The following is a 25,986-nucleotide window of genomic DNA, read 5'->3' as shown; positions in this document are numbered from 1 at the left end:
GTCACTATTATCTGTATATTTTCTTTGACGAAAGCTAACTATATTTATACCTCTGCATTTGGTGTAACTAACTTGTCACTAACTACTTTTGGACATAGAATATCAATAGGAAAAACAAAATATATTTTTTATATATTTTTTATTTTTTTATTTTATTACATTTCATACTTGTTTACATATTCTGCTGTAGGTGGTCCCATATTCGAACTCCGTCAGACATACATAACTTCAAAATGAGAATATGAAATTTGGATCTTCCTTTTATTTGTCCTCAATTCAAAAAAGGAATTTGCGAAGCGCAGGATATTTAAATAGAAACGCCTTTAAAGAAAACAATCTCCAGCATTACCTGTCAACTAGTTTCAAGTTAGCTTTTTGTAGCTAACTACAAGTTATATATTTTATAGAAATCCTGCAAAAAGCTAACTACAAGTGGGTTATTTTTTTGTATCAATTGATAATTGGTTTTAATCAGTCGAGGCAAGATTCATCATCAGATCAGCATCTGCGAAGTTCAGAACGAAACATGTTGACTTTGAAGTTTTTAAAGCCAAATGCATTCTAAAATTAAACCATGTTAAACAAAGGAGTTCGCTGCATTAAAAAAAGTGAGAATTTCAATTAGTTATCATTGAAAATGAATTTATAAATTACTTTCTAATTAATTAAATTTCCTGCAGGGTGCATATTACCACATAGATACATATCTATTTAGTATGTACATATATAAATATGTGTCCGCAACACCGTTTCGAGTCGTCTACTTGTTGCATGCCAAATTTATTCTGATTCTGGAAATTGGATGCCTTGCCAAGTTGTCAAAGTGTCGCCCAGAGAATCGTTATGTCGCTGAGCTGGTGATTTTGCTCGTTAGTCGTTAGTTAGTTGGCAACAAGTGGCAAAAAGGTAATTGACTTCCAGTGTGTGGGATGCAAGTGGATTTTAATTAGTTTGTCAGTTACTGTGAATTGAAGTGTGTGTATGTATGTATATTTGTAGGATGGTTGGTCTGTGTAGCTGAATATTTGTCAACTTGTGTTGTGTGGTGGTTTAAGGATGCATGTACATACTACTTTATTTAAGTACATAGGCAGATTTGGGGAAAGATTTGGTGAGGACTACAAATTAGCCAGTTTTAAGTTGCTTGCTCATGCGTTGTTTATTGAGGTTAAGTTAGCTTTATTTCGATATCAGAGAGAATGTTCCGGGTATGAAGTCACTAACTATATCATACACATGGCGGCCGCTATAGAGGAGCGGTTAGAGGTTTGTATTTCCACTTTGTAGAACCTGGGTTCGATCACTGGTGAGTGCAATATCTTAGTTAGAAAAAGTTTTTTTTTTTTCTAAAAGCGGTCGCCCTTCGGCAGGCAATGACATTAAATTTTCATCATGCATTCTACCGTTATCTCACTTTTATTTATTTTAAATAATCCTTATGGCCCGTTGCCATCATTATTATTATCGATGAACAATGATTTTATTTTTAAGTATTAATAACACGAAATAAGTGACTAAATGAGGACAGTGGTGCACGAGGATAGTCGGGTTTTTTTTTTTTTTTTTAAATACACATTTTCCAATTTAATAAAAAAAAATATTTTGTTGTACAGTTTTAATACACAAAGAAATGGAATAATTTTTTAAAAATGATATGATATTTCACTTTTGGTTGTGTCTAAAGCATATTTAGAGGAAAAACTAAGGGTTTCGGTCAAATAGAAAATTGTGAACACTTTTTTTTTAATCTCATTTATTAGACTAGTTCAATTGCGTAGCCTGCTGTAGTAATATGTTTTATATATTTGTTGCTTAAAATTAATTAATTTTCCTTTTTTTAATTGCAGACTAAACTGGAATAACGAAGGAAATTTCAAAATTCAATAATGGGTAATTAACTTTTTGGAATTTATTCGTATTTACTCGTATTGGTTTCAAAATTATTATTATCGTGTATAATTAAAAAAGCTGGTTAAGTACACTTAGGTCTCTTTTTATGCGGTTTTTTTTTATGCGGATTTGAATTTATGCGTGTTTTCAAATCATTATTTCGCAGTAGCGATTTTGCTTTTTTGAGAGTTTTTATTACTTTTCTTTCAATGTGCTTCTTTTTTGACAATGCTTCTGATAAATAATTTGTCTTTGTATTCTTACATAAGTCATGTATTTATTGTGGTATTTATTTATTTTTTGTTAAAATAGATACAATTTTATTTATTCCATTAATGTTCAGTTTTACATGGAATAATAAGTGTTGAAGTGAAGAAATAAATAGTTTTTTTTTTGCTTAATAATGCCTCACTGGATTTTTTTATGCGGTTTTTGAAAATGCTGGAACGCATCCCCTGTTTTTGTATGAAAGTAAAGAACTTTTTTATGCGGATTTTTTTTATGCGGTTTTCTGAGGAACGCATGTACCGCATAAAAAGAGACCTAAGTGTACTATGCTTTCTTAGTAAATTGTTTGAGTAGGCGCAACGAAGTTCTCATAAAAGCCTTGTTCACCGTTCTGCTAAACAGAGGCGAATCATACGGGTGGCGCAAAGGCCCCGAACTCAAGCGACCCTAAAACCTGGTGGCTAGAAATCAATGCTTTTATATATTTGTTAAAAAATTATATAGAATCACTTTGATTCCCTATCGCCGAACGACAAAATCGAAAACACCTCTTCGTGTGTAGAAATACATAAACCCAGCCAACCCGCGCAGTCCGCAAGGCTCCGAATATATATGGAAAAACTGTGATTTAAGAACTCCTTGAATGATTGATTGATTCGTAAAAAATTGAAAAGGACTCCTTAAATCATGCGAAGATCACCTCGATGGGGGTGTTTTGGAAGTACTCCGTTAATAGACCGTGTCTCAGAATGCTCCTAATTTTATTTATATCTAATTAATAAAATTCCAATTTTTTCGTCGGTTCTTTTTATTGGAAAAAAAGTTAAATTAAAGAAAATGACTTAACATATTATTCAGTTCAAAAAAAAACAAATCAAAACGGAAAAATAATGAAATAAATAAATAAACGTATTTTATATTTTTTTTCTAGTTCTTAACAACTCTACGCTTTCCAATAAATTTTTTATTAAATGCATCTGAAAAGTTCTATTACTGTGGACTGACTTCTTCTGCTGTTGTTTCGATTATTCAAATAAATAGACAAAAATAGTATAATTTTCATACATACATTCACACCACATTTTAACATCAATTTGTATGTATTCCCCGAGGCTAAAAAAACTCAATATGTATAAGTTTCCGTTTATTCTTCACTTGGTCCCCTTAAGCGCCTTTGACTGCTTAATAAAATCAACTTCTTATGCTTTTCCACTTGCTGTTAAATGAAATAAAGTGTAAAACTTCACAACTTTGCTCCACAAAACTTGGGTTAATTGCCAATACGAATTTGTTCAACACGTTCCTATTATACCCAATTCGCATTCGCTGTAATGCTATCGTGTAAACGCTTCCAAGTGTCGTGCATTTAGCCAAAACATCTAACTATATTATTGATGAATTCCCATAGATGCTCTCAAAAAATTTGTTAATAAGCCATCGGATAAAAAGTAATAAAGTCAACAAAAAAAATAAGAAAGAAATTAAAGGTTTGAAGCAGTTTCATAGCAATCGGGAAATAATTTCTTACATACTTAATAAATTGTATACTCTTCTACGCACAAAATGATGAAATGATGTGGGAGAAGGTATTGATGTATATATAAAGTGTTGTGGAGATGAATGTAAGCAAAGATAGCAAAAATAGATTCATGCCCACTACCCTGTCCAATAGTTGTAAATTCCTGTTGTTGTTGTTGGAGGCAATAAATTGCAGCACGTTTCTGTTGAAAGTTAATTCACTGAAAGTGCTGTGACTTTGCTAACTCAATAGGAAAATTGAAGCAGATGAAGATGTTGGTAGCCTGTATTAGTGAAGCAAACAGCATAAATACATACAGCGTTTGCTGACAGAGAATAGCTCAAATTGTTGGTAGTAGATTATTTTCACTGTAGATGTTTATAGTACGTAGTTGGTACATTTATTTGTATGTAAGTTTTGTTTTGGGTATGAACAGTTGGGCGTATCACGTTTTCAACAAAAAAAAAAAAAGACGTTGGCTTTGTTTCTTGTTGCTAATCTTGAAAACTTCTTAATAGGATTATAGATCTAAAAAGAATTTAAAGATTTGTATTCAATAATTGGCAGATGCGAAATTTAGGTATTTTAAATCTTATTCTTCTAAAAATATGTAGCGCTTAAATTGTTAGACAATTAACAATTCTGGCAACCGTCTTAAAATTTCATTTCTGTATTTCGAAAGACTAATTTAAACCTATGGTCTTAGCGTTCTTCTGTTTGCCTTTTAGCAATAAATTTAATACCAAAATGTTATTCTTTTCAAAACAATAAAAACCAACAATTAAAAAAAAAAAAATTAAACTGAAAAAGGAAAATAATATAAAAAGTATTAAAATTAAAATTTAAATAAGTATTTTTTTAACAACAAAATCTAAAAATAAAAAAAAAAATATATAAACAAATTACATTAAAAAGTAAAATAAACATATAATAGTTTCAAAAATTAAATGCAATGAAAAATGAGTTTTCTTTTAAAAATAGTAAAATCTTAAAACTAAAAAAAGATTATATTAAAAAAGACAAAAATAATTGTAAAATGAAATAGGTTCCTTCAAGCTAAATCCAATTGAAAAAATATTTCTCTTTTAAAATATTATCATCTAACAACCGAAATTAAGTTAAATTAAAAAATATAGAAATAAATACATATGTTTCTTAATGCTAAGGCAAATAAAAAAATATCGTTTTAAGGAATAAAATCATAAAGTTAAATTAAAAAAAGAAAAATCAAATAAGTTTCAAAAAATTAAATGAATATAAAAAGGTTACATACATATATGCATTTTTTCTTTCTAAACTAAACTCCAATAGTTAAAAGAAAATTAAGTTAAAAAGAAGCAAATTGAATTATCAAAAGTAAAAATAACAGAAAAGAGTTTCTATAAACTATTTTTCTTTTCAAAATAATAAAATTTAAATATTTTTTCAATGCCAACTCTGCTGGTACTCTATTTCCTCTTCACGCTAAGAGCCTGCATTACTATAGGTATAGGTCATATATATATGTATGTATGTATATAAAAATGTGCTTATCCACCTGTATTTATGCAGAAAATGCAACAAAATATCAAGTACCGAGACATCATTCCAAACATTTCAATACAATTTAAACTCAGAGTTTTATAAGGGAGGTATGTGAAAGTGTTGCTCTTCGTTGCAACTCATGCAACATTAAAGCTTTCTCTATACCTCTGCTGCTACCCGTACATTACTTTAACGCTCCATCGCCTGTCACTACGTAATATGAATAAATAAACTGCTGTGTTGTGCTGGGTAATCGCTTTATACAATAATATTTGCACGCATAAGCACATTCATATAAATATATGTACATAAGGGTGGCACAAAAATACATAGGAAAATCAACTTTTTGAAATTTTTCCTGCTGGCACCACCCAGAACTGAAGAATATCAAAAATAAGAAGACACGTATTTTTCTATTTTGAAATCGATTAATATTTGCCTGTGCCGCCGGGGCTTTGAAGTTTCCCATGTATTTTACATGGGGAAAATTTTTTTTTTCGTAGAATTGCTATAGAACCGTTAAAAATAAATATTTTTTGATCGAATAAGACTATTTCCCTTCAGAAGTCTTCAAAAAATAACACCATGATGTTTAAATAACCGATAATCCTGTTGTATACGAAAATTCGTTTTTTTTATGTTTTCATAACCATATCACACATAAACAGCTCAATGGATGTGTTAATTTTTATCTTTTCATTCTACTCAATTATTTCTGTGAGTACATGGTAAACAGTTTTAAAAATAGGGTTGCCAGAAATTTGAAAATTTGTAATTATTTAACGGCTCAGTAAAATAATTAAGTCTCTTCGTCAAAACTAAAAGCCTTTTAAGAGATTTAAAAACATTTTTGTAAGGGGTTACCACCTTTCAAAAAAATACAATAATGATCATTAAAAATTTTAGCTTATTTAAAACATCAATATGGATATCAAATGGAAGGTTTATGCACGCCCAGCAGTGGGTTTTGAAAATACATACTTTAACTCACATATATTTTTGGATGGGTGGCAACCCTATTTGAAAGTATTTTAGTCCAAAGCTTATGCGTATACCTTTCAGGTGATACCCATATTGTTAAATAAGCTTACAATTTTAATAATGGTTTATCTATTTTTTTTAGAAAGGTGGCAACACCGTTCAAAAATATTTTTAAATATCTTCAAACGCTTTTATTTTTGATGAAGAGACTTAAATGTTTTATTGATCTTTAACCTAGATACAGAAAACATCGAGTAGAATGGTTATGAAAACATAAAAGAACTAATTTCTGTATATAACAGATAGGATTAAAGGTTATTAAAACACACTTAGCAAAATTTGTAGGTTAAATAACTATTATAGTGGTATTTTGTGAAGACTTCTGCCGATCAAAAAATATTTATTTTTAACAATTTTATAGCAATTCTACGAAAAAATTTATTTTCCCCATGTAAACTACATGGGAAATCACAAATCCCTGGCGACCGATTTCAAATTAAAAAAAAATACGTGTCCCCTTATTTTTGATAATCTTCAGATCTGTGGGGTGCTGGAGGAAAAAGATGTTGAGCCACCCTAATGTACATATGTATATGCGCCTTGTAGTCCTCTGCTTGCATTCACGTCGGAAATTTATGTTTATGCACGGAAGGTAGCATCGATCCATTAGTTTTACTATCCTTGCGCTCCTCCATCCCTCGAGTATTGCTCCGCACTCGTCAAGTCGACTCATCTGTATGCACCTCCAATCTCTTTCGCCGTCGTCTCTCTCTCTTGGCATATTTCAAATATTTGTGATTTATTTATTTACATTATCATTGATGGCTCAGTGGCACTTTCGCGCATTTCCCGCCTGCATCAGGACTTGTGCTGCCCCTCCAAGAATTTACATATATACGCACGACTGCGGCTGCCTTGCTGCCTGCAAGCCAATTTAATTTGATGCCATTGTAGCGCTCTATGCTTAGCTCAGAATGCGATGTTCAGTTGCTACATAAGTAGGAGTACTACATATACCACATAGAGAATACACTGAAGCTTAGTAAAATCGTATATTCATACTCATTTACGAATGCATATACATACTTATATCTATTAATTTGTGTTTATATTGATTATTATGATTGTGCGGTTTTCCAGCTAATAAAATAAACTGTTGGTAAATGTTTGCGAATTGAATATTGGCAATCAAATATTGAGTTACCCTCGCTATACAGATTTGACTTATAAGAGCTTTGGCTTTGGCTGAAGCGCGTGTCGAGTTGCGTTTGTTGTAAAATATGCTCATTAAATAAAAGAGCTTGTTACTGAGCGCTTTGCATTCTTTGAATACTTTGTACGACATTAAAATTTTGTTTTCTGTGGAACTGATGAAATTAAGTGCAAACAATGTCATGTCTTCATGTGCACCCAGCGACCGTTTTTCGTTAAAATAAATTGTAGATTATTCTTTGTACCCGAAAACTCCTTGAAAAGCCTTTTGATGGTATAAATATTTGCAGGCAATTCAATTCCAATTGTTTTAAATGCCAGCAACTTCAGTTAATATTGGTCGAATTTTTGGCTTGAAAAAATAAAAATATCCCTATACAAATCCGTTGTGTATTTAATTTGACTCGCTGGTTGTATGTTTAGGATCAAAGTTCAGCGAATTTCACTCACCGGCGTACATGAGCTGTTGTAAATATTTGCCTAAGCGTAGGCATGAAAATATGCCAACAATTGACACTAAATTCCTAGGAGAAAACTTGACGGAAGCAATAAATCTACAAAAGTCCGAATGTTACGCCTACGTACGTAGAAATTTAAGTATGTACACGACTTTGTATGCGCCCGTGGGTGTATAAAATGCTACAGGTGTCTGCATGGTAATGGATGATTGCTTACCAGCCGAATGCTTCAAGCAGCAACTCACAAAACCTAATCAATTGGAAATTTATTGGCATTTGTGAAAAAAATTTCATACCAGATGTTTTAAGCACAACTATTATGAAGGACTACGTTATCTTTCATTTCAAATTTCTCCTCTTTGCCCTTTTTCAGATACATTCCGCATGCGACGTTCCTCGTTTTCACGCTTCGGCTCGGGGGGCAAGCAAGAGCCACTCATTGTGGTCGAAGAATCCCAATTGGTGGAAGAGGATGATCGTGACAGCTCAGAGACCCCATCGAACAAAGCCAGTTTGGATATTGATTCGCCCGTAAATCCGTATTTGCTTTCACCATGGCGTGACCCACGTGAAGGCCGTAAACATTCACTGCCCTCACAGCAGGTCACCGAGGGCATCACAGCAAGTCAAGTGCGCCGCCTGTCCGAGCGCGGCGGTGAAGGTTCTGGTCCCTCGCCCAAAGAGGCGGCCTTCCTCGCCACGCTCTCACAGGCGCCAGCACCATCCGGACGACGTCATTCCGTTGTAACAATCTCCAAAGTGCCAACCACCTTATTTGGTCGCTCACGCCGTGAATCGGTTGCCGCATATCCCACCGGAAGCAGGTGAGTTGGGGAAGGGGGTTGCTTGTTTGTTGTGCTGTGCTCTAAAGTCACTATACTCTAACTATTCAACCTTTTTTCCATCTCACCAGCCGTGTGCTGAACTCGCGCCGCGAAAGCAAAACCTCAACCGGTCCACCATCCACAGATCCCATTGGCAGCATTCACAATCTACAATTGGACATAATGGATGACATTGTGCAGTCGCGTAAGGCGCGCATGAAACTCTGGAATACCAGCAGCGAGAAGGTGTGCGAGGTACAAACTTTAGATGAAGTTGGCAGTGGCACGCCGCAACGCTACACAAATCGTCGCTACTCGGAATGCGTGTCGGGTGGCACCTCACCAGCGCCGAATATGCGACGCGCCTCCGAACATCCAGCCATCATCTCGCCATGTATCCTACAACCGGGCAGCAATCGTTCGTCGGTAAAACGCAAGAAGAGCGGTGGCTTGTTGAGCACATCAATCTTTAGCGCGCTCACCTCGTCAGCCATTGAGATTAACAAATGCGAGGATGCAGTACCGACCGTAGTGTTGCCGCCTACCACTAGTGCCAGTGGCAGTGCCACCGGTGCCACCGCCAAAACTAAACCAGCCAATAGCGGCCTGATGCCATCTGCCGCCGCTTCAGCAACCAGCAGCTCAGCATCGAATCTGCTCGATCCCAATGCTGGGCGTTCTACACGCTCCAACAGCTTCGATGTTTCCATACTCAATAATGCCAAGCAGTTGGTGAGCAACGCACAAGACAATAGCTCTGCAGCGCTTTCCGGTTGGTTCGAGAAACGCCATCAGCCCATGGCGCGCAAGAAGAGCATACGCAGCAAAAGCACCGCCATGGCACTCTCCGAAGACATGTTAAAACGCTTGCAGGCGAAAGATGTTCTACGCGAAAGCAAGCCGAAATTGGTGCCACGCAGCAAGCAGAAAAGTTGGACGGACACTACCAAGGGCACTATTGTCGATGCGACTGTAATTGGTTCGGCAATTGAGGGTTTTCTGCGCAAAGGCTCCACTTCGGGGCCATCGGGCAGTTCGGGTAGTACACCGAAAAGTAGTAGCACAAAATCGGGTGGTGGTCTCTTGTCGAAGGAATCGGCTAAACGTGGCGGCCGCAGCGCGCAAAGTCAGGCAACAAATGCAGTACGTTCGACGCTCAATTGGTTTGGCAAGACGGATGAGGACGATTCGAAGGATACCTGCGAAGCGTCCCTATGCTCAACGTTGAAAGATTTGTTCGTTAAATAATTGGCAGTGCGTCGGCTGTTCAAGTAAGTGGGCGTTAACGATTGGTAAGTTTTTAAACTTAAGTGTGATATTTCGGAAAAGTGTGCAATGTTTGATGATACCTAGCGGGAGAGAGTAAGAAATATGTATTTATAAGGATTTTCTAACAAAAGTATCTATTTTATTCTGATTGATTTTGTATAAAATATAAACAGACATTTAGAGTCTGAAGTACCTTCTGGTTCCTGTTTATACAGAAATACTACATAACTACTTAAGTATGTACAGATTTAAAGTGCTTGCACATATCGAATATTCAATCGCAAAACTAACATTAAAATAGTCTTTAGAACTTGTAATTACTTAGATCGACTAAGGTGGATGGAAAAGAAAAACTAAGTTAAATTATTTGGCTAAGAGTTATGTGTTAGTTACTAGATATGTGTTCCTTGTGATAGATAATTATGTATAGAAACATACATACGTACTTATAAATATTGAATATTCTATTACACACAGTGGCGGTCAAAAGTGGATGAATGGTGTTTCGTTTTTAATATTTGCAATGTTTTTCAAACTAAAATTTTGTTTTTTGTCTATATATACATACTTGACTAGTACATTTCAATATATTTTATACATTTTTTTGACATTCTTCTTATTTACCGATTAACTTTTAATATACTGATCGCGAGCACTGCTTTGGTTTCTTGGTCTTTACATTCTTTATACTTATCAATACCACAATTTTACTCTTCCTCTTCTTTGGGGCTGTAACCGCCTAAGCGTTTTTTGCCTGTCCTCTGTCTTCTACGTCAACTGACGGCAATTGGAAATGCCAAGACCAGCTATTATACACTCTTGTAAAAAATTGTTCCGGAAGGGTTCAGTTCTGCGGATCTTACTATCTTCTCCAATATCAGCTTAAAGAAATCCTACGAAAAGGAGTCACCCCGTCTAAAACCTTGTTTGGTACTCCAAGTAGAGTGCTGCATGAATTCATTCCAACTTTTTTGTAATTTATGAATATACATTTTGTTTTAAATTTTCACAATCAAATCATTCAAACTCATTTCGATTATAGTTTTTTTCTACAAACATATTTGTTCGTATTGTAATAGGAGCGCAGCAATACATGCATAAAAATATTTTTGGAAATTCATACAAAAAATTGTCATTATTCACTTAAATTCCAAAAAATTTTAAGCCAAAATCATTCATTCGTTTTGTGTATGAATAATTCATAAGCCGTTTTGAATGAATTTATGCAGCCCTCTAACTCAAAGGTTAAGGAGTAGTGATGTGCAACAAAAAAACTTCCTGAAGTCTCGCATTTAGGTACCTATAAAAAAAAAATGAAATTAGAAACTTTCCGCTAGCTAGAAACATAGAGAACCTTTGCAAAGGTTTTTGTGTTTCTTGACGCCTTACGTAAATGGAGGGCCTACGAAGAATATTTGTTTGAAGGCTTCATACAGCTGAATATTAATCGTAGATATTTTAATGAGTATTGGTAGCCTTTGCAAAGAAAAAAGTGCCAAAATCTTTAAAAAAGTAGGAAAGCAAGGATTATTATTATTTTTTAAATTGAAAATTGAAGATTTTGTTGCCACAGTACAATGACACATTCTGACATCTTTATCTTTGAGTTCAAATTAAATAAAACTCAAATGTAATGGGCTATGGCTTTGTTTAGCGAAAATGATCAGCATGATATTCTCTTACAAAAATATATTGCGGTTATTCTGTTTTGAAAATGCTCTTGAACAGTAGTAGAGTACCTAGTTATAAAATATTCATATATAAGAAAACAAAAGTGCATGAGAGTATTTTACATACATATGTATGTACATTCATATGTACAGTTCCGAAACAAATGTTATTAGATATAAGTATATTTTTAATATGTGTTTATGTACATATATACATAATTAAATTTAGAAAGCTGCAACATTATCAAGTAATTTAGTAAATACAATTCGTGACAAAATTATAAGCGCAGCACATATTTAGTTTTAATTATTAATTTTCATAAAAATATAGTTTAGTCTTTAACAAAACCGTATTAATCCAAGTTTGCAATTTTGTGCAATTCAATAAACTTTAATAAAAATTTCAAGATTTTCATCTAAATTTCATAGAAATGTTTAGAGTAGGTAAACATTTTAAATAATTTTTTATATGAAAAAAATGGGCAGTAGCTTCAACAAGAACATTGCCAAAACAAACATAAGTTCTAACTACTTTATAATTTATTATACTAAAATTTAATGGGCCACAAAACTGCATGGTCAAAGAAATCTATTTAGAAAGCCTGAACATTTTACTAAGGTTTTTCGAACTTTATTTAAATATTGCGCAAAGTTTACGCCTTTTTTTTAAGAATATACAAAATTTTTATAAAAAATAGTTGAAAATAAATAACAAAATAAATAAATTGTTAAAACTTATCGATATGTGCACCACATAAATACATACAGTCAGTCAATAAAGTTTAGGTACAGCGATTTTTTTACAATACTGGCAACTATTTTTTAAATATTTTATTTTTCGCTTATTTTTATAAAAAATATGGTTAAATCTACAACGAAAACCCCCAAACTCAGAGCTCCACACCTTATGCAGTGAAGTTTTTATTTACACTCTTTAGAGTTGAGTACGCAGTTTTTTTAGCCAATTATCTGAACTCTGATTTGTGGGGTTTTTGCTGTAGATTTAATACGTTTATTAAAAAAAAAAACGAAAAATAAAACATTTAAAAAATAGTTGCCCGTATTGTATAAAAATCGCTGTACCTAAACTTTATTGACTGACTGTATGTATATAATTTTGTCACGGGTATGTTGAAATCACATTCATTGATTGACTTAAATAGGCAAATAAAATTTCGGTATTAACAAAAATACAAGTTATTTGAACAAAATGCATAACTTAACGAAAAATAAATAAACTAACGAATAATACAAAATCACCTCCTACAGACCGAAAAGAAAAATTAATCATGTTCTTAAGTCTCTAAGTCAAATACATAACTGCAACGGTGTTTCTGGTATGCCTGAAAAAACTGCATATTTACTAAATATCGTACGAATAAGGACAAAAGCAGTAATCGCTTATATCAAGAGGCTGATTTTTATTTGCTTGTTTTCGAATGGCGTTGCCTTTTCTACAAAAAATTGTGGCTTCTCTTTTCTGTTTTCTTCTTGCTGTTTGACCAAAGAATGTAATGCAAAGGTAAACATTTTCGGCAGAAAGGAAGCTCCATTTCTAAGATTTCCAAAAATATATAATGTATAGTGAGCGTGACAAAAGTCTTTGTCGACCAAAACAAACACTGGCGGAAATACAAAAAAAGTAGTTACTCTTTAACCATTGATTTACCAATATTCCTAATACTAACGCTTGAGGCAAGATGCCAGTTTAGTACGAGACTAATAAATTATTAAACTTGAGTTATATACTTATATAAATATGTGTCATTTCCACAGAAAATTTACATTTTGGGGAACGTTCTGCTAGAGAAAAAAAGTTTTGAGAACTTAACGTTAAGAATGAGAGGGGCGTCTTCATGTTGGGATAAAAAATCGTTTCAGTGAGAACCACGATTACTAATTCTAAGCCAGAGGAAAGCTGGATAATTTCCACTTCCAGATCGTTTATCATTAGGTGAACTATCCATTTAAGGAAATTTTTTTCTTTTTCTGTTTTATTTTTTGGCCTGTTGAATGACCCTTAAGAAAAATCCTCACAGAAAATTGTTAAAAAAAAAAAATATAATTTTATTCGGAAGTGGCGTGAAACTTTGGCTAGTTTTCATTAAAATGGTTCGTGTTTTTCGAACATAAATAAACTAAAAGACAAAACTTGCTCAAAAATTCACTGACTTATCAAATTGATGTGCAGCAAACTTCTGCTTGACTTAGGCCATTATTGCTTTTGGCCATAGATATATCAATGTTGGTATACATTTTACTGGCCGATACTTTAGTTTTTTTTTTTTTGTATCCTTTCCCTCTATCTATCACCATCGCGGTCATTTCTTTCACGCTTTGGCGCCATTTTTTTTTTTAAACCAATCGCTAGAATAAATATCTCGATGTGCGTAAAATAAGGCTAAGTCAAATTTGAAATATTTGTTGTTCTTATTTCTTAAATTTTTTTCTTTAAGAATTGTCGAGCAAGGTTAAATTTTAAATAAAAATTAAAAGAAATATTTAAAAAAAAAGTGCGTAAATGAAATAAAAACAAAAAAAGAAAAACCTAGCGACCAACAGTGCTCATGGAGAGATATAATGACTGCAAAACCATAAACCAAGTAACTATAAATAAATTCCACAAAGCAATTTTATGAAGAGAAAAATCTTGATATGCATTGTAAAGTGACAAAAGTACAACCGTTTGAAGCGTTCGTTCGACGTTTTCTATTTGCAAAATTTGCACTCAAAAATCTCCAATTTGCTATTTACCTACATGTTACATAATTAATACACATACACATAGTACAAGCATACCTAGATGTGATGTTTAAATGTTTTTCAATGAAAATTAGAATCGAAAACTTGTTTCAAAAGATTATGAAAATTATGAGAATTCACAAAATGACTGCGCGAAAAGTAGCTATGTACCTGTTTAGGACAAACGCTGGCGGTGGTGAATGTATGTAAGTACCTGATCGGCATAAGGGACTTTAAAAAAATATACATATATATATTTTATCATTATTCGTACCACGCAGGCGTTTAAATGATGTACATCTTACAGAGCGAATAATAAATTCAGAAAATTTTAAGTTTTCTTTTAATTACGGCATTGTTGGCTTCATTTATTTTAATGAATTTTGAATTTAATGCAGTACAAAAAAACAATATATATGTATATCAGCTCCACATTCATATGTACATATAAACAAAAGAAAGCATGTAATAAATATTTATAAACAAATTCAATCAAATGTAATACAAAGTTAACTGAACCATTCATTATGTGAAATTACATACCTAAACAATTTGCATAAAAATAAAAATCAAATGGAATTTGTAAAAACTACACCTATTTATGTACAAGAATACACAAGTACCAAGCGAATACATAAAGTTTTTGTTAAGAATTTCAAATAAATGAAATTACATCAAACGAATAAATTACCTTTATGTGTATGCCTGTATTACATACATACATTTGTATGACGGAAATTAGTTTTGATAATCATTATATCTATTTACACATATGTATATGTACACCAATATGCGACAAAATAACCAAATGAAAAATGAAAATTGAAGTCCAATATGAATAAGTAATTAAATTAATATTGTTATTAGTATTATTGCATGCGCATACATACATATGTACGTATGTATGTATGTAAGTGCATTTGTGCATTTGCATATGTATGGTAAATACGTGTATATGTATATGCATAACTAACAAGCTGGACTTGCCTATACACTGTTAAAAAGAAAGAAAAAGACGTTAATGCTAATCAATAATGACAATACTACATACATACATACTATACACACACCGCCTTTTCCACTCTACTCTCTGCGGAAAATCTTATTAGCTCAGAACTAGCGTTGAACTATTTAGACCTTTTGCCGACATTACTAGTTCTAGCTCAATACCCAAGCAATGCTTTCAAGTGTCCAGTTTGACATGGCGATGTCATTGGCGGTGGCAATCGTCGCCTAGTGCATTACTTTGCAACCAGTTTTTAACTGGTTCCATTTTGAACCGTTTTTTTTTTTATAAGAAAACGTATTTGAGATTCGATTTTTGGATATTTTTTTTTTCATTTTTACTTTTCTTTTACAGATTTTGTTTTGTTACATATTTTATTGAAATATATATATATATATTGTAAGATAGTCGATTAAAAGAATACATTGACAATACCATAAAATAGTGGCTATGACCTTGAATGCTGATCTTACCACTTTTGAATTTTCGTGATGGCTTTTTCCCTTTTCAATCCAAAATTTTATCTGGATTATCGCCACAGGCGTCCACAAACTCCTCCGAAGTTGTAATTCTGTTCCTTCTTTGCTAGTTCATATGGTTTCAGCTATCTGCTACAATTAGATTCGCCGATCTTTTAGAACAAGTTTTTTGACTTTTTCAATATTTTCTTCGGTAACGGCCGTGTTTGGACGCCCTGATCTGGGATTATCCTCATCAACGTTTAATTGTGGCAAATGATGGTCCAGACTCCCCATACAGTGTAGACATATCTGCACTCCGATTTCGTACAATGCCCGTAAAGTTTACGGCTCAATTACTGAAAGCGGAATTATATTAATTACATCAAATTCGGTATTCATACTACTAAGGATATTACGAATTAGAGGAACGCAGGACAAAATATTAATGACAGTTATAGGTTTTTACGTTGAAAACTTTGCAGCACTCCTAGAGTCCCAATGCCTGAGAATGACTTGGAATTGGCAAATTCAGTTTTGCAGCCACAAAGTTGGGCATTACTAAATAATCATGTCATTACGTTAAAAAATAGTCCTTAAGTTCATTTCCACATGGCATTTTTTAAACGTTTTTTTTTTTTTTGTAGAAAAGGGATTTTTTTTGGTCAAAGTTATTTAAACAATTGGATATCTATTTATCTGTTCATGAAAAAAAACTTTAATTCCGTTTAATTTTTATTTATATATATTTTTTTTAATTAAATATTTATGTAAGTAGAGTAAATATTTTATATAATATTTGTGAAGACCGGATAGTCTCTTGAAAAAATTGGGCATTATTTTCATTACAGTGTGGTCTACATTTCTTCAGTGTGCCCTTTTTCCATCAAATGTTTGAAAGTAACAGAAAATATATTTCCTTTCTTGTTGATGGCCCAATGGCCGAAGTTCTTAAAAGGACTTTGAAATTTGATAGTTATGATTTATTCGAAAAATTATGTAAAAAATGAAAAAAGAGATCACTCTATAGAATAAAAAAATTAAAGTTTAAAAATTCTGTTTCAATAAATTTTATTTTTTCAACCAAATTAAGTTAAAAGGGCGAAATCCTTAACATATAATTATTCCGAAAATAAATATGGAAAATTTTCAAGTACATTCAGGGGTTAAATTTTGAACGGACATTTTAAATACATATTCGTCCTTGTGCACCAAAAATTTTAATCTTAAATCTCTTTTATTTGATACCCTATCAATTTTCTATATTGCACTGAATTTTTTAAATACATATTTTTTTTTTTGTAATTTCAAAGTCGTTTTAAAAAATCCTGACGTGGGAGAAAAAACTAATACGGCAGTTTAAATATTTTTGTTTCGCGAACATATTTTTTTTTTTGTAAAATTTACTGTCGCACGGTGTAACTTAGTGCTTGATGGATTCGCCAATAGTTTAAGTTATGGCGTGTTTTTTCTACCGAAAAATGTTGCCTTCCCAGTGCCCTCTACCCACAATTATTGCCCGACGATTCGCAAAAATCATTGTTTTTACTGTGTCACAATAAATTTATCGGATTAGGATTTAAAAACAAATAAATACGAACCGATCGGCGCCAAAAAAAAAAAACAGATGATATGGTTTAGGCTTGAATTTTTGCAATTTTCACCTATTCTTCTGGCCAATGTTTTTTTAAGAAGCCATATTTTTATTTCCATATCCTCCTACTTATATGGTTTTGATTTGATATAATATTTTCACTAACTGCAGTTCGTAGAATTTCAACTAAAGTATTTACACAAAACAATAAGCAAAATGACATCAATGTTAGTAATTTACAAATATTTGACATGGAATTCTAAATGTATTTTGGATGTTGCAAAATAAAATCGCAAATACATATATATTTAAGATTTAAGTAAATATGCAATCATACAATCAATATGGAAATGAATATTGTACAATAGAGACAAAATTTAAAGTTATTGAAGAATAAATAGCCAATTTCGCAAATGGAAAACTTAAAGAAATTTACAACAAATATATAAGGTAAATACCAGTATTGATTAGGCGTTATTTAATGTTGTAATAAAACCATGCGTTAATATTTATATATGTATGTACTTACATATCTAGTATATATAAATATCGATGTATGTATAAATAAATGTGCGTAGAGGTATCTAAGTAATTAATTGTGAAATTATAAAAAAGGAGATAGATGTAAATATGCAAGGCCGATAGAAAAAAATGCTGCTAGAGGTAATCAAAGTAAAAAGTAATAAAAAAAAATCAATCAGAAAAATACAAACAGTAATAAATAAAGAATAAATTATGCAAACGAATAATATTGAGAGACACATTCGCATACCTGCAGATGTGACTTATGGATAGTGTTGCCATATTCGTGGGTTTGGGGTTAGATTTAGCTCTTTTTATTTTAAATTGCTCCAGAAATTCGCTTTTAGCTCCTAGCTCTTTTTTTTAAGGCTCCAAAATGCTTAACTTAATTTTGGATATTTCTACTGCTTGTATGGAAAAACATATTTTCAACTGAAAAATAAAAGTTAAACCGACGAATAATGAAACTACCCCTTTTCTTAGCTTCTAAAACTTTTTATTTAGCCCTTTCTAGCCCTTTTTTCTGGAGTTTCTAGCCCTAAATGGATATTTATTTCTGGCAACACTGATTATGGATGACAGTCATGTAATATAAGTGTACAGATTTACTTACGTGTGTATAAATATATAAAAGTATTATAAATCTAACAAACACAACTCTCGTTTGTCGTGTATGCATTCGTTTTGCTATTGGGGGAAAAGGGAAAATACGCATAAATACTACGAGTATATAGTTTAGTAGAAAATATGTAAATGAAAAATTAAACGTGAACATATGCGCTAAGTAAGCACTTAATATCTAAAAATTAATATAAAAAAATTTCAAAAAAGTTTTAAAATCAAAAATAAATTAAAAACAATAAAACTGGCAAGCATTGCAATAAAAAGCTCAATTTGTTAGCCTCTTCAAAATTAAGCTCAATATCTATGGGTGTTAGTAAAGTAAACAAAGGGGAGTAGTGTTATCGATTCCTTTATGGTTTTTCTTCTTTTGTAAACTTAAGTATTTTACCCAATTATGTACTATTTAGATATTAAAAAAAAAAACATGTGAAATTGTTTGAAAATAGTGTTTAAGAAATTCGATTTTTTTTTTTCAAAATAAAGAACTTTTTCTTGCTATGTATTTATATGCTTTCAAATATAAACAAGCGTACAATGTTATCATTCATAATAACTAAAAATAATTAAAAGCTGTTGCACAGAAACACTAAAGCCAAAAACATGTTGCAAGAAAGTATAAACAGATTCTGCATGTTATATAATAGATAAAAAACATACAAATAACTTGTAAGCAAAATCACTTTAGTAATTGAATGACGTAAATAAATATTCGTACTTTACTTGTGAATGTGTAAAATAAAAGCGTTCGGTCTTGTGTTTTATTTATTTTGGAATTTATAAAGGTAGGTTACACTACATATGTACGTATATATGTATAATATGTATATCCATAAGTAAAAAACTATTATAAATATTCGCATAAACGAACATTTTGGTGGGTGCCTTCACTTTGCTTTGTTAAGTGTGAATTTCCTCGACTTTATGAGAAATTCGCGCTTGAAGCATACACCGGTCGTACGACCTTTTTGCAGTCGAAGTATCGCCCAACTGCCAGCAGCCAGTACTCACTTTTCACATTTTTCTGAATTTTTGTGCGCAACTTTCAACCATCGGTTGGATTTACTACAGTCAGAAATTTCTTCCAGATCAACAATTTTCGGGCACATTTTCTAAAAAATATTTAATACAGATTTTGTAGGAAAAAATGTGAAAAATCGCGCCTCAAGTCTTTGTTACAGCCCAAAAAATGTATATAAAGATTTGCTGTAGAAACATTTTTAAGTCTTCAAAAGATAGCTTCAGGCATGCTCTATATCCCCACAACTTTTTATAAAAATTGTACAAAAACTTTATGAGAAATTCGCGCTTGAAGCTTTTAAGACAACAACGTACGACCTAGAAAATTAAAAATGTGTTTGTCTAAATTTAGAGCTTTTTTCTCTGAATTTTTAGAACAACTTTGGGTATGCAATTTATATCCCATGGAATTTTAATATAACCAACCATTTTTAATATAACTAAAAATTCCCGTTGATTTTTATTTTTTTTGCCGCCGGTTTTTTTTTTGTTTTCATTTAACGATTGTCATTTATAAAAACTGGCGTTGATTATTTTATTTTTTTTGCGAACAATCATAGTGTGTAGTTACATACCTGTCCATTTTTTTTTTCTATTTCTCGTCAGTACTCCAGTTAAATGAGTATTAAGCGGTGTGCGTTAAAGAGTAAAAATATGTACATAACTAAATTCAAAAATGTTTGGACTCTTATTTAAGAAAGTAAATGCTCGTGTTTTTGTATATCCACCCAGTGCCAGAACTACATAAACTGCAATACAATAGCACACAAAAAGCCACACTCAATGCATTTCAGTGCAATACTTTGAGCAGTACTTTGCTGCGGTCATCATAAACACCGCACAAACAACTCGGCAGCGCTGCAACTCGACGACTTGGCAAAGTTATGTGGCTAACTTTACCATTACCCCTAGCCACACCGAAAGGTCAACATCAAGCTTTCCCTCTTACAATACAGGACCCCCCCAGACGCACGCACATACGCAAAATACAATAGTGAGAATAAGAAATAAAAAGAGGGTTTGTAAAAGTTTTGATTTCCTGTAGTGCCTCACCTGTCCGACGTGCATATGTACATACATATGCAGTGTGTCAAATGCAGGTTTCTTAGATGTAAGTATGTACTGTATATGCATGAGTGTTGCACGTTTATATGCACTTCATTGCAGAAAGTATTTACTTTAGTCCACCGACTGCATTGAAAAAGTTATTCAAAGCACGTACAGTAGCTGGTTAGGTTTGTGCGAATGTGTCGGTAGGTGCATGTGTATGTGCGGTGTGCGGTGAGTGTGTATGTTTTAATAGAGCGTCAAATAACCACAAAATTAATGAGTTTTGAGTGCATGAAGGAGGAAGATTTTAAGTAATGTAGTTTAGCGTGACACAAACTTTTAACAAGGACATGCAGAAGGAAAGGGGTACTTTCTTAGCCGACATCTCAGCGTGTAGGTAGGTCAGTTATAATGTGGTTACGCAAGCTGATCAAGGACAGTTTACGTGGTAGTCATTGTAAGATTTTTAAGCTAAAACGGGTGCTCCGTGACAATCGATCTGGAACCCCGCTTTGCTAAAGTATTAAGAACCTCCTCCGAACTTTCTTATTACCCTAACCAAAGACAGGCTGTTTTTAAAGTGGTTCTTTAACTTATAAATGCCGACCGAATGACCTATAAAATGATTAAACCCAACTGCCTGAAAGACTATCGCCTTTTAAAGCGTAGTACCTCTCTCCACCGTTAAGGTGAGCCTGGCAACAGTACAGAAAATAAGGCTTCTGATAAGTTAGCCAGGTTAGCCCCATTCGAGTTCATCCATCAAAGAACACACAATTTGTTAGGAAAACCCAGAGCTGATGTTACGAGGCTAGTAGCGTTTTTTTTACCTGGGTATCGGTCGGTTGGAACCTACATACGCACCTATGGTAGATTACCTAGAAAGAATTGCGTAGAAGCTGCAGGGCTTAAAATTATTTATTTTCAGATGTTGAAATAAATACTACACTAAGTGTGTAGGAATAAATCGTTGCAAGATCTGTCCGATATATGTAAGAGTGCACAACATATCGATGGCTGGGTGGAAGATCGACCTATCTCGGCAGCCAGTTCGAAAACGTTCTATCTAAAAAAACTTTTCAAGAACGCCCTATTTCAGAATTTAATTGAAAAACACCCTATCCCAAAATGCGGTTCAAAAACGCCCTATCTCACTTCAAAATGTATTGAAAATATGCTGATATAGGGCGTTTTTGAATCGGCAGCTGAGATATGGCGTTTTTGAAACGAATTCTGAAATAGGGCGTTCTTGAAAAGTTTTTTGAGATAGAGCGTTTTCGAACTGGCTGCCGAGATAGGTCGATCTTCCACTCAGCCATCGATATGAAATTTTATCAACCACGCTGGTTGGTAGTCATACAAGGCTCACTGTACCGAAACATCACCTAGCAGCTGCTTGGACGTTAAGTTGTTCGCCGTCATCCTAACATAACCTAGCCGTAGAGACTTGCGCAAGAAATTTTGATCAAATTTACATTGTTATAGATTTTTTTTTATAGTAAAAGTGTCAAAAAAAGTTTTTATTGCAAGAAAATTTTAGATAGAAGTTAAAATTATTTGATTAAGAACTTAAATAAAATAATACAACAACGTGGGTGTCAAATGAAAGAAGTTTAAAAAGGAATTATTTCGAAAATGTGGCTGAAGAGGGCTGCCACTTGTTTTGAAACTCAAAATTAATTTATTTAACAAACTGAACAAAATATTTTAAAATGGTTATAAAGGTTTAATACGGCTTTATTTCGAATTTATTTTTGAAGATGGTTGACCCGTCTCTATAAATTCGCAAACGAAGGAAAATTAAAAGGCTGTGAAGTGAAAAGCCGCTAAAAATTTTCAACCACACCCAAAAAAAAAACTTCTCTTAATTGAAGAAAAACAGCAATCAAAATGAAGAAAAATGGGAACGAAATAGCACTAAAGAAGTTTTGTCCTCTTTTCATGCCCAACATTTCTTCAAAATTATAGATTACAGCCACGGTTCCATACTTTCGTGTACGTTTTTACACATTCCAAAGAAAAATTACTCATTCGGGAGAATTTTTTATTCATTCGGAAGAATTTGCGACCTTAAAGTAAGGAAAGGTTTTTTTTTGATCCAGAGATGGATTTTTGGTTCAGTGCATCCTTAATGTCCAAAATTCTGGGAATTTCTCTTTGAAATGTATTTCTTATTTTGCAGGCATGTGTTCACCACACTTTTCACATTTTATCTCCTTCAGCAGTCCGTGGTAAGAAAAATAAAATAAAATTGTATTAACGGAATAAATATTTTATTAAACGAATCGTTCTCAGTAGATTATTGAAAATTTAACTAACTTGTACTTTTTTATTCACTTATCTGCCGCTCTTCACAAACCACGTTCATAACGCAGAAAACCCCGGTGCTGCCTTATACCTTAACGGTGCATAGCTGTGCTGATAGCCAACCGCTGGCGCACAATAATTCGACGAGCCAAAGAAGCCGCAGCCTGCACCACCGCCACCGCCGACGCCACCTCCACCAACCGCAGCCCCAGTGAGTCCATCAGCCGCGGCGCTAGCCACCGATGCTGCACTACCAAATGCACTATAGGAATTTGCATAATTTTTTGCAGCAGCCGCGGCCACCGCCGCCGTCGAATACATGCCAAGCGTGGGAAAGCTCAACGTGTATGCGGCTGCTGCTGCGGCCGCATGATCCATTTGTTGATGAAAAAATCCACCTGCACCACCACTGCCAGCAATGGATTTATCGAATTTGTGCGTGACTGTGATGGGCGGCACCGGTTGAGGTGTACTCGCCAATATGGAACGACCACTCGTTGAGCTGCGTTCATTGCGACGAAATTTTGCGCGTCTATTTTGAAACCAGACCTGCAACAAAAATATACATGTATGTGTATATGTATGGAGCAGCAGAGTAAGGTGAACGATGGCGATGAAGAATTATAAGAAATGTCGGGCATTCATTGCATGCGCAGGTATTAAAATTTCATTTGCAATTTTATGACAAACACTCACCTGCACACGCGCTTCACTCAGCCCCACCTTGGTGGCCAGTTCTTCGCGCACAAATGCATCCGGATAGTGGGTGCGTTCAAAGACCTTTTCCAGTGCAGTCAATTGGCCAGAGGTGAAAGTGGTGCGATTTCGACGCGGTTTGCGTGAGTGTTGCTGTGTTGCCGACGGCGCACATGTTTGCGGAGGATGTTGTGAATGTTGCGAATGGAGTTGTTGGTGTTGGTTACTGGTATGTTGCTGCAGCATGTGCGTGGTGTGTGAATGCAGGTGTTGGCTATACGTTTCAGGGTAATCGTCACTGCTGCTACGAAAGCTACTATCTGAAAAAGAGCGAGGAAAAGTGAAAAGAAGTTATTAATATTTTAAAGCGGATGTAGAAGAATGCAAGAAAACAAATATGTATGTATGTACATTGTACAAGTAGCTTTTAAGCAAAAAACAGAACCGACTTCAATTCTCATACACAAGTTTAGGAGTACCGTTAATTTATTCATGTTACAATGATCGGAGCTAAACCAAATTAATATAGGTCCACCTCGGAGACCTCGGATTTCCGATAGAAAAAGAATTATCGAAACAACAAGCTATCGATTGTGCAGGTCTTTTACATCGAACTAATGCCGTTTTCTTTTCTATCGAGAAATGTAACCTTCACATTGCACTCTTCGCACAAATACTAAGGTAAGGGCAACGAAAAGGCAAAACTTTTTGTAGAAAAAAAAAAATCCATAAGTTCAATAAAAGCAGATATCGAACAAAATATTCACGCTTAAAAATTCTGAAAATATAATCTTGCTATAATGAAGGGTTCAAGTATTACACTGTGCGACAAAAACCAAAAATTTTTAAAAGACACGAGAATATCAATATACTCACAAAACTAGGGGCCTTATATAGCAAAACTGCGTTTTTAGTTTTCCTCTCTGGCGTCAGGATTTTTTCTAAAAGGACTTTGAAATTTCTATAATATGATTGAATAAAAAAAAATTGTTCAAAAGATTCGGTGCATTGAAGAATAACACTATGGGTATTAATTAAAAGGAAAAGTTCTGTAGAATTGAAAAAAATAAAATAATTTTTTAGTGCACCGGGACGAAAATGTGTTTAAAGCGTCCTTTTAAAATGTTATCCTTGAATATCCTTGGAAATTTCCAATATTTATTACTGAAAAAAGTATATGTCAAGGACTAATAAGTTAACTACCATATCCTCGAATTTCTTCCCTCTAACTTTATTAGTTTTAGATAAAAAAATTGTTTATTTTTCTTTATAAGATATTGATTTTTTTCTATTCTCCAGAATTTTTTCTTTTAATTGATATGCATATTGTTATTCTACAATGCACCGAATATTTAGAATAATTTTTTTCTTCAATCATATTCTAGAAATTTCCAAGTCCTTTTAGAAAAAAATCCTGATGTCAGAGAGAAAAACTAGAAACGCAGTTTTACTTTATTTGGCCCCCAGTTTTGCGAATATATTAATTTTTTCGTGTGTAACGGTGTTATAAAATCAAATTGAGGTATAAATTCCCTCAAAGAAATATATGTATGTACAGTAAATATATGTCTAGCACAGGTCTTTTCCGAATATTTTTGTTTATCAAAATCTTCCATACGCTCTTAAAATATATTAAGTACCACACTCTTAGAAATGATCCTTGCGTGACTGTGAACAACTTTAAGCCACATTTATTGGACATTTCACAACTAAATAAGAAAATTTCCTAGCTATCTTGTTTAGCGGCATAAAAACACTAAGTCAATTCCACGAAATGTGAGTAAACTCAAAATCAAAGCTCAAATTACACTTTAGGGAACAAATTACCACATATGTACCCCCATACCCCCACTAGCACTAAATACATATATCATTACACATACCCACACATCCATGCAGCTTGTGAAACATGAAATTTTTACGACGCGTCAGCATTTGCCAAGCATCAATAGCGCCAGAGGACTCATCAAAACAAATTTTATGTGCTGACGCTGGCTGTCAATTTCATTGGGTTGCTTTGGTGCAACATTAAATATTGTCCGCTTGTCGCGCAGCGTATGTACATATGTGTGTGTGTGTTTACAATCTCGCAAACAATACCAAGTGCGGCAATAACAAAAATGGTCAACTGTGCTCACTCTAACTAGTGACACAAGTAAGACAACTGAAGTTATTGCTTATTTAACACCTTTTGCCAGCTGGCAATAGACAGACAGACAGACAGTAGTCTCCAGAAATAACAAACACTCACACATCCTTTAATAGGTTTCATGGGCAACGCTTTTCACACATTTCTGCTTAATTTTCTGATTTTATACTTTCACTTTCATTACTTTTGGCGCTCATAAAAATTTTAAGCAGAAATTCCTTTCACTTTGTGCTACATACTTTATAA

General features: G+C 33.4%; 2 protein-coding genes across 3 annotated transcripts in view; one reads left to right on the top strand and one right to left on the bottom strand.

Moving 5' to 3' along the window:
- Window positions 1–10,388, top strand: part of kairos — a 27,143-nt gene extending 16,755 nt beyond the window's left edge. The window contains exons 1-3 of one of the 2 annotated variants that reach the window (XM_017625321.1): window positions 1,854–1,890; window positions 8,186–8,636; window positions 8,726–10,388. In XM_017625321.1, the coding sequence (XP_017480810.1) occupies window positions 1,887–1,890; window positions 8,186–8,636; window positions 8,726–9,884 (1,614 nt within the window). In that variant the 5' untranslated portion in view covers window positions 1,854–1,886 and the 3' untranslated portion in view covers window positions 9,885–10,388. Of the gene's footprint in view, window positions 1–1,853; window positions 1,891–8,185; window positions 8,637–8,725 lie in introns of those variants that run through there. The other variant, XM_017625322.1, reaches the window with a different exon arrangement.
- Window positions 10,389–22,952: 12,564 nt separating this feature from the next.
- LOC108370075 (paired mesoderm homeobox protein 2B-like) lies at window positions 22,953–23,911 on the bottom strand (the record flags this gene model as incomplete). Its single annotated transcript, XM_017625320.1, has 2 exons — window positions 22,953–23,444; window positions 23,592–23,911. Coding segments are annotated over 2 exons (812 nt in total), but the record flags the coding sequence as incomplete, so codon positions are not given.
- Window positions 23,912–25,986: the final 2,075 nt, after the last annotated feature.

The sequence above is a fragment of the Rhagoletis zephyria genome, unplaced genomic scaffold, assembly GCF_001687245.7.
Source record: "Rhagoletis zephyria isolate East Lansing unplaced genomic scaffold, Rhagoletis_zephyria_1.1 Rzeph_scaffold_03992, whole genome shotgun sequence".
In the NCBI taxonomy this organism is placed as follows: Eukaryota; Metazoa; Arthropoda; class Insecta; order Diptera; family Tephritidae; genus Rhagoletis; species Rhagoletis zephyria.
Note: the sequence above shows the minus strand (reverse complement) of the source record. Positions and strands in the feature narration are given on the sequence as shown.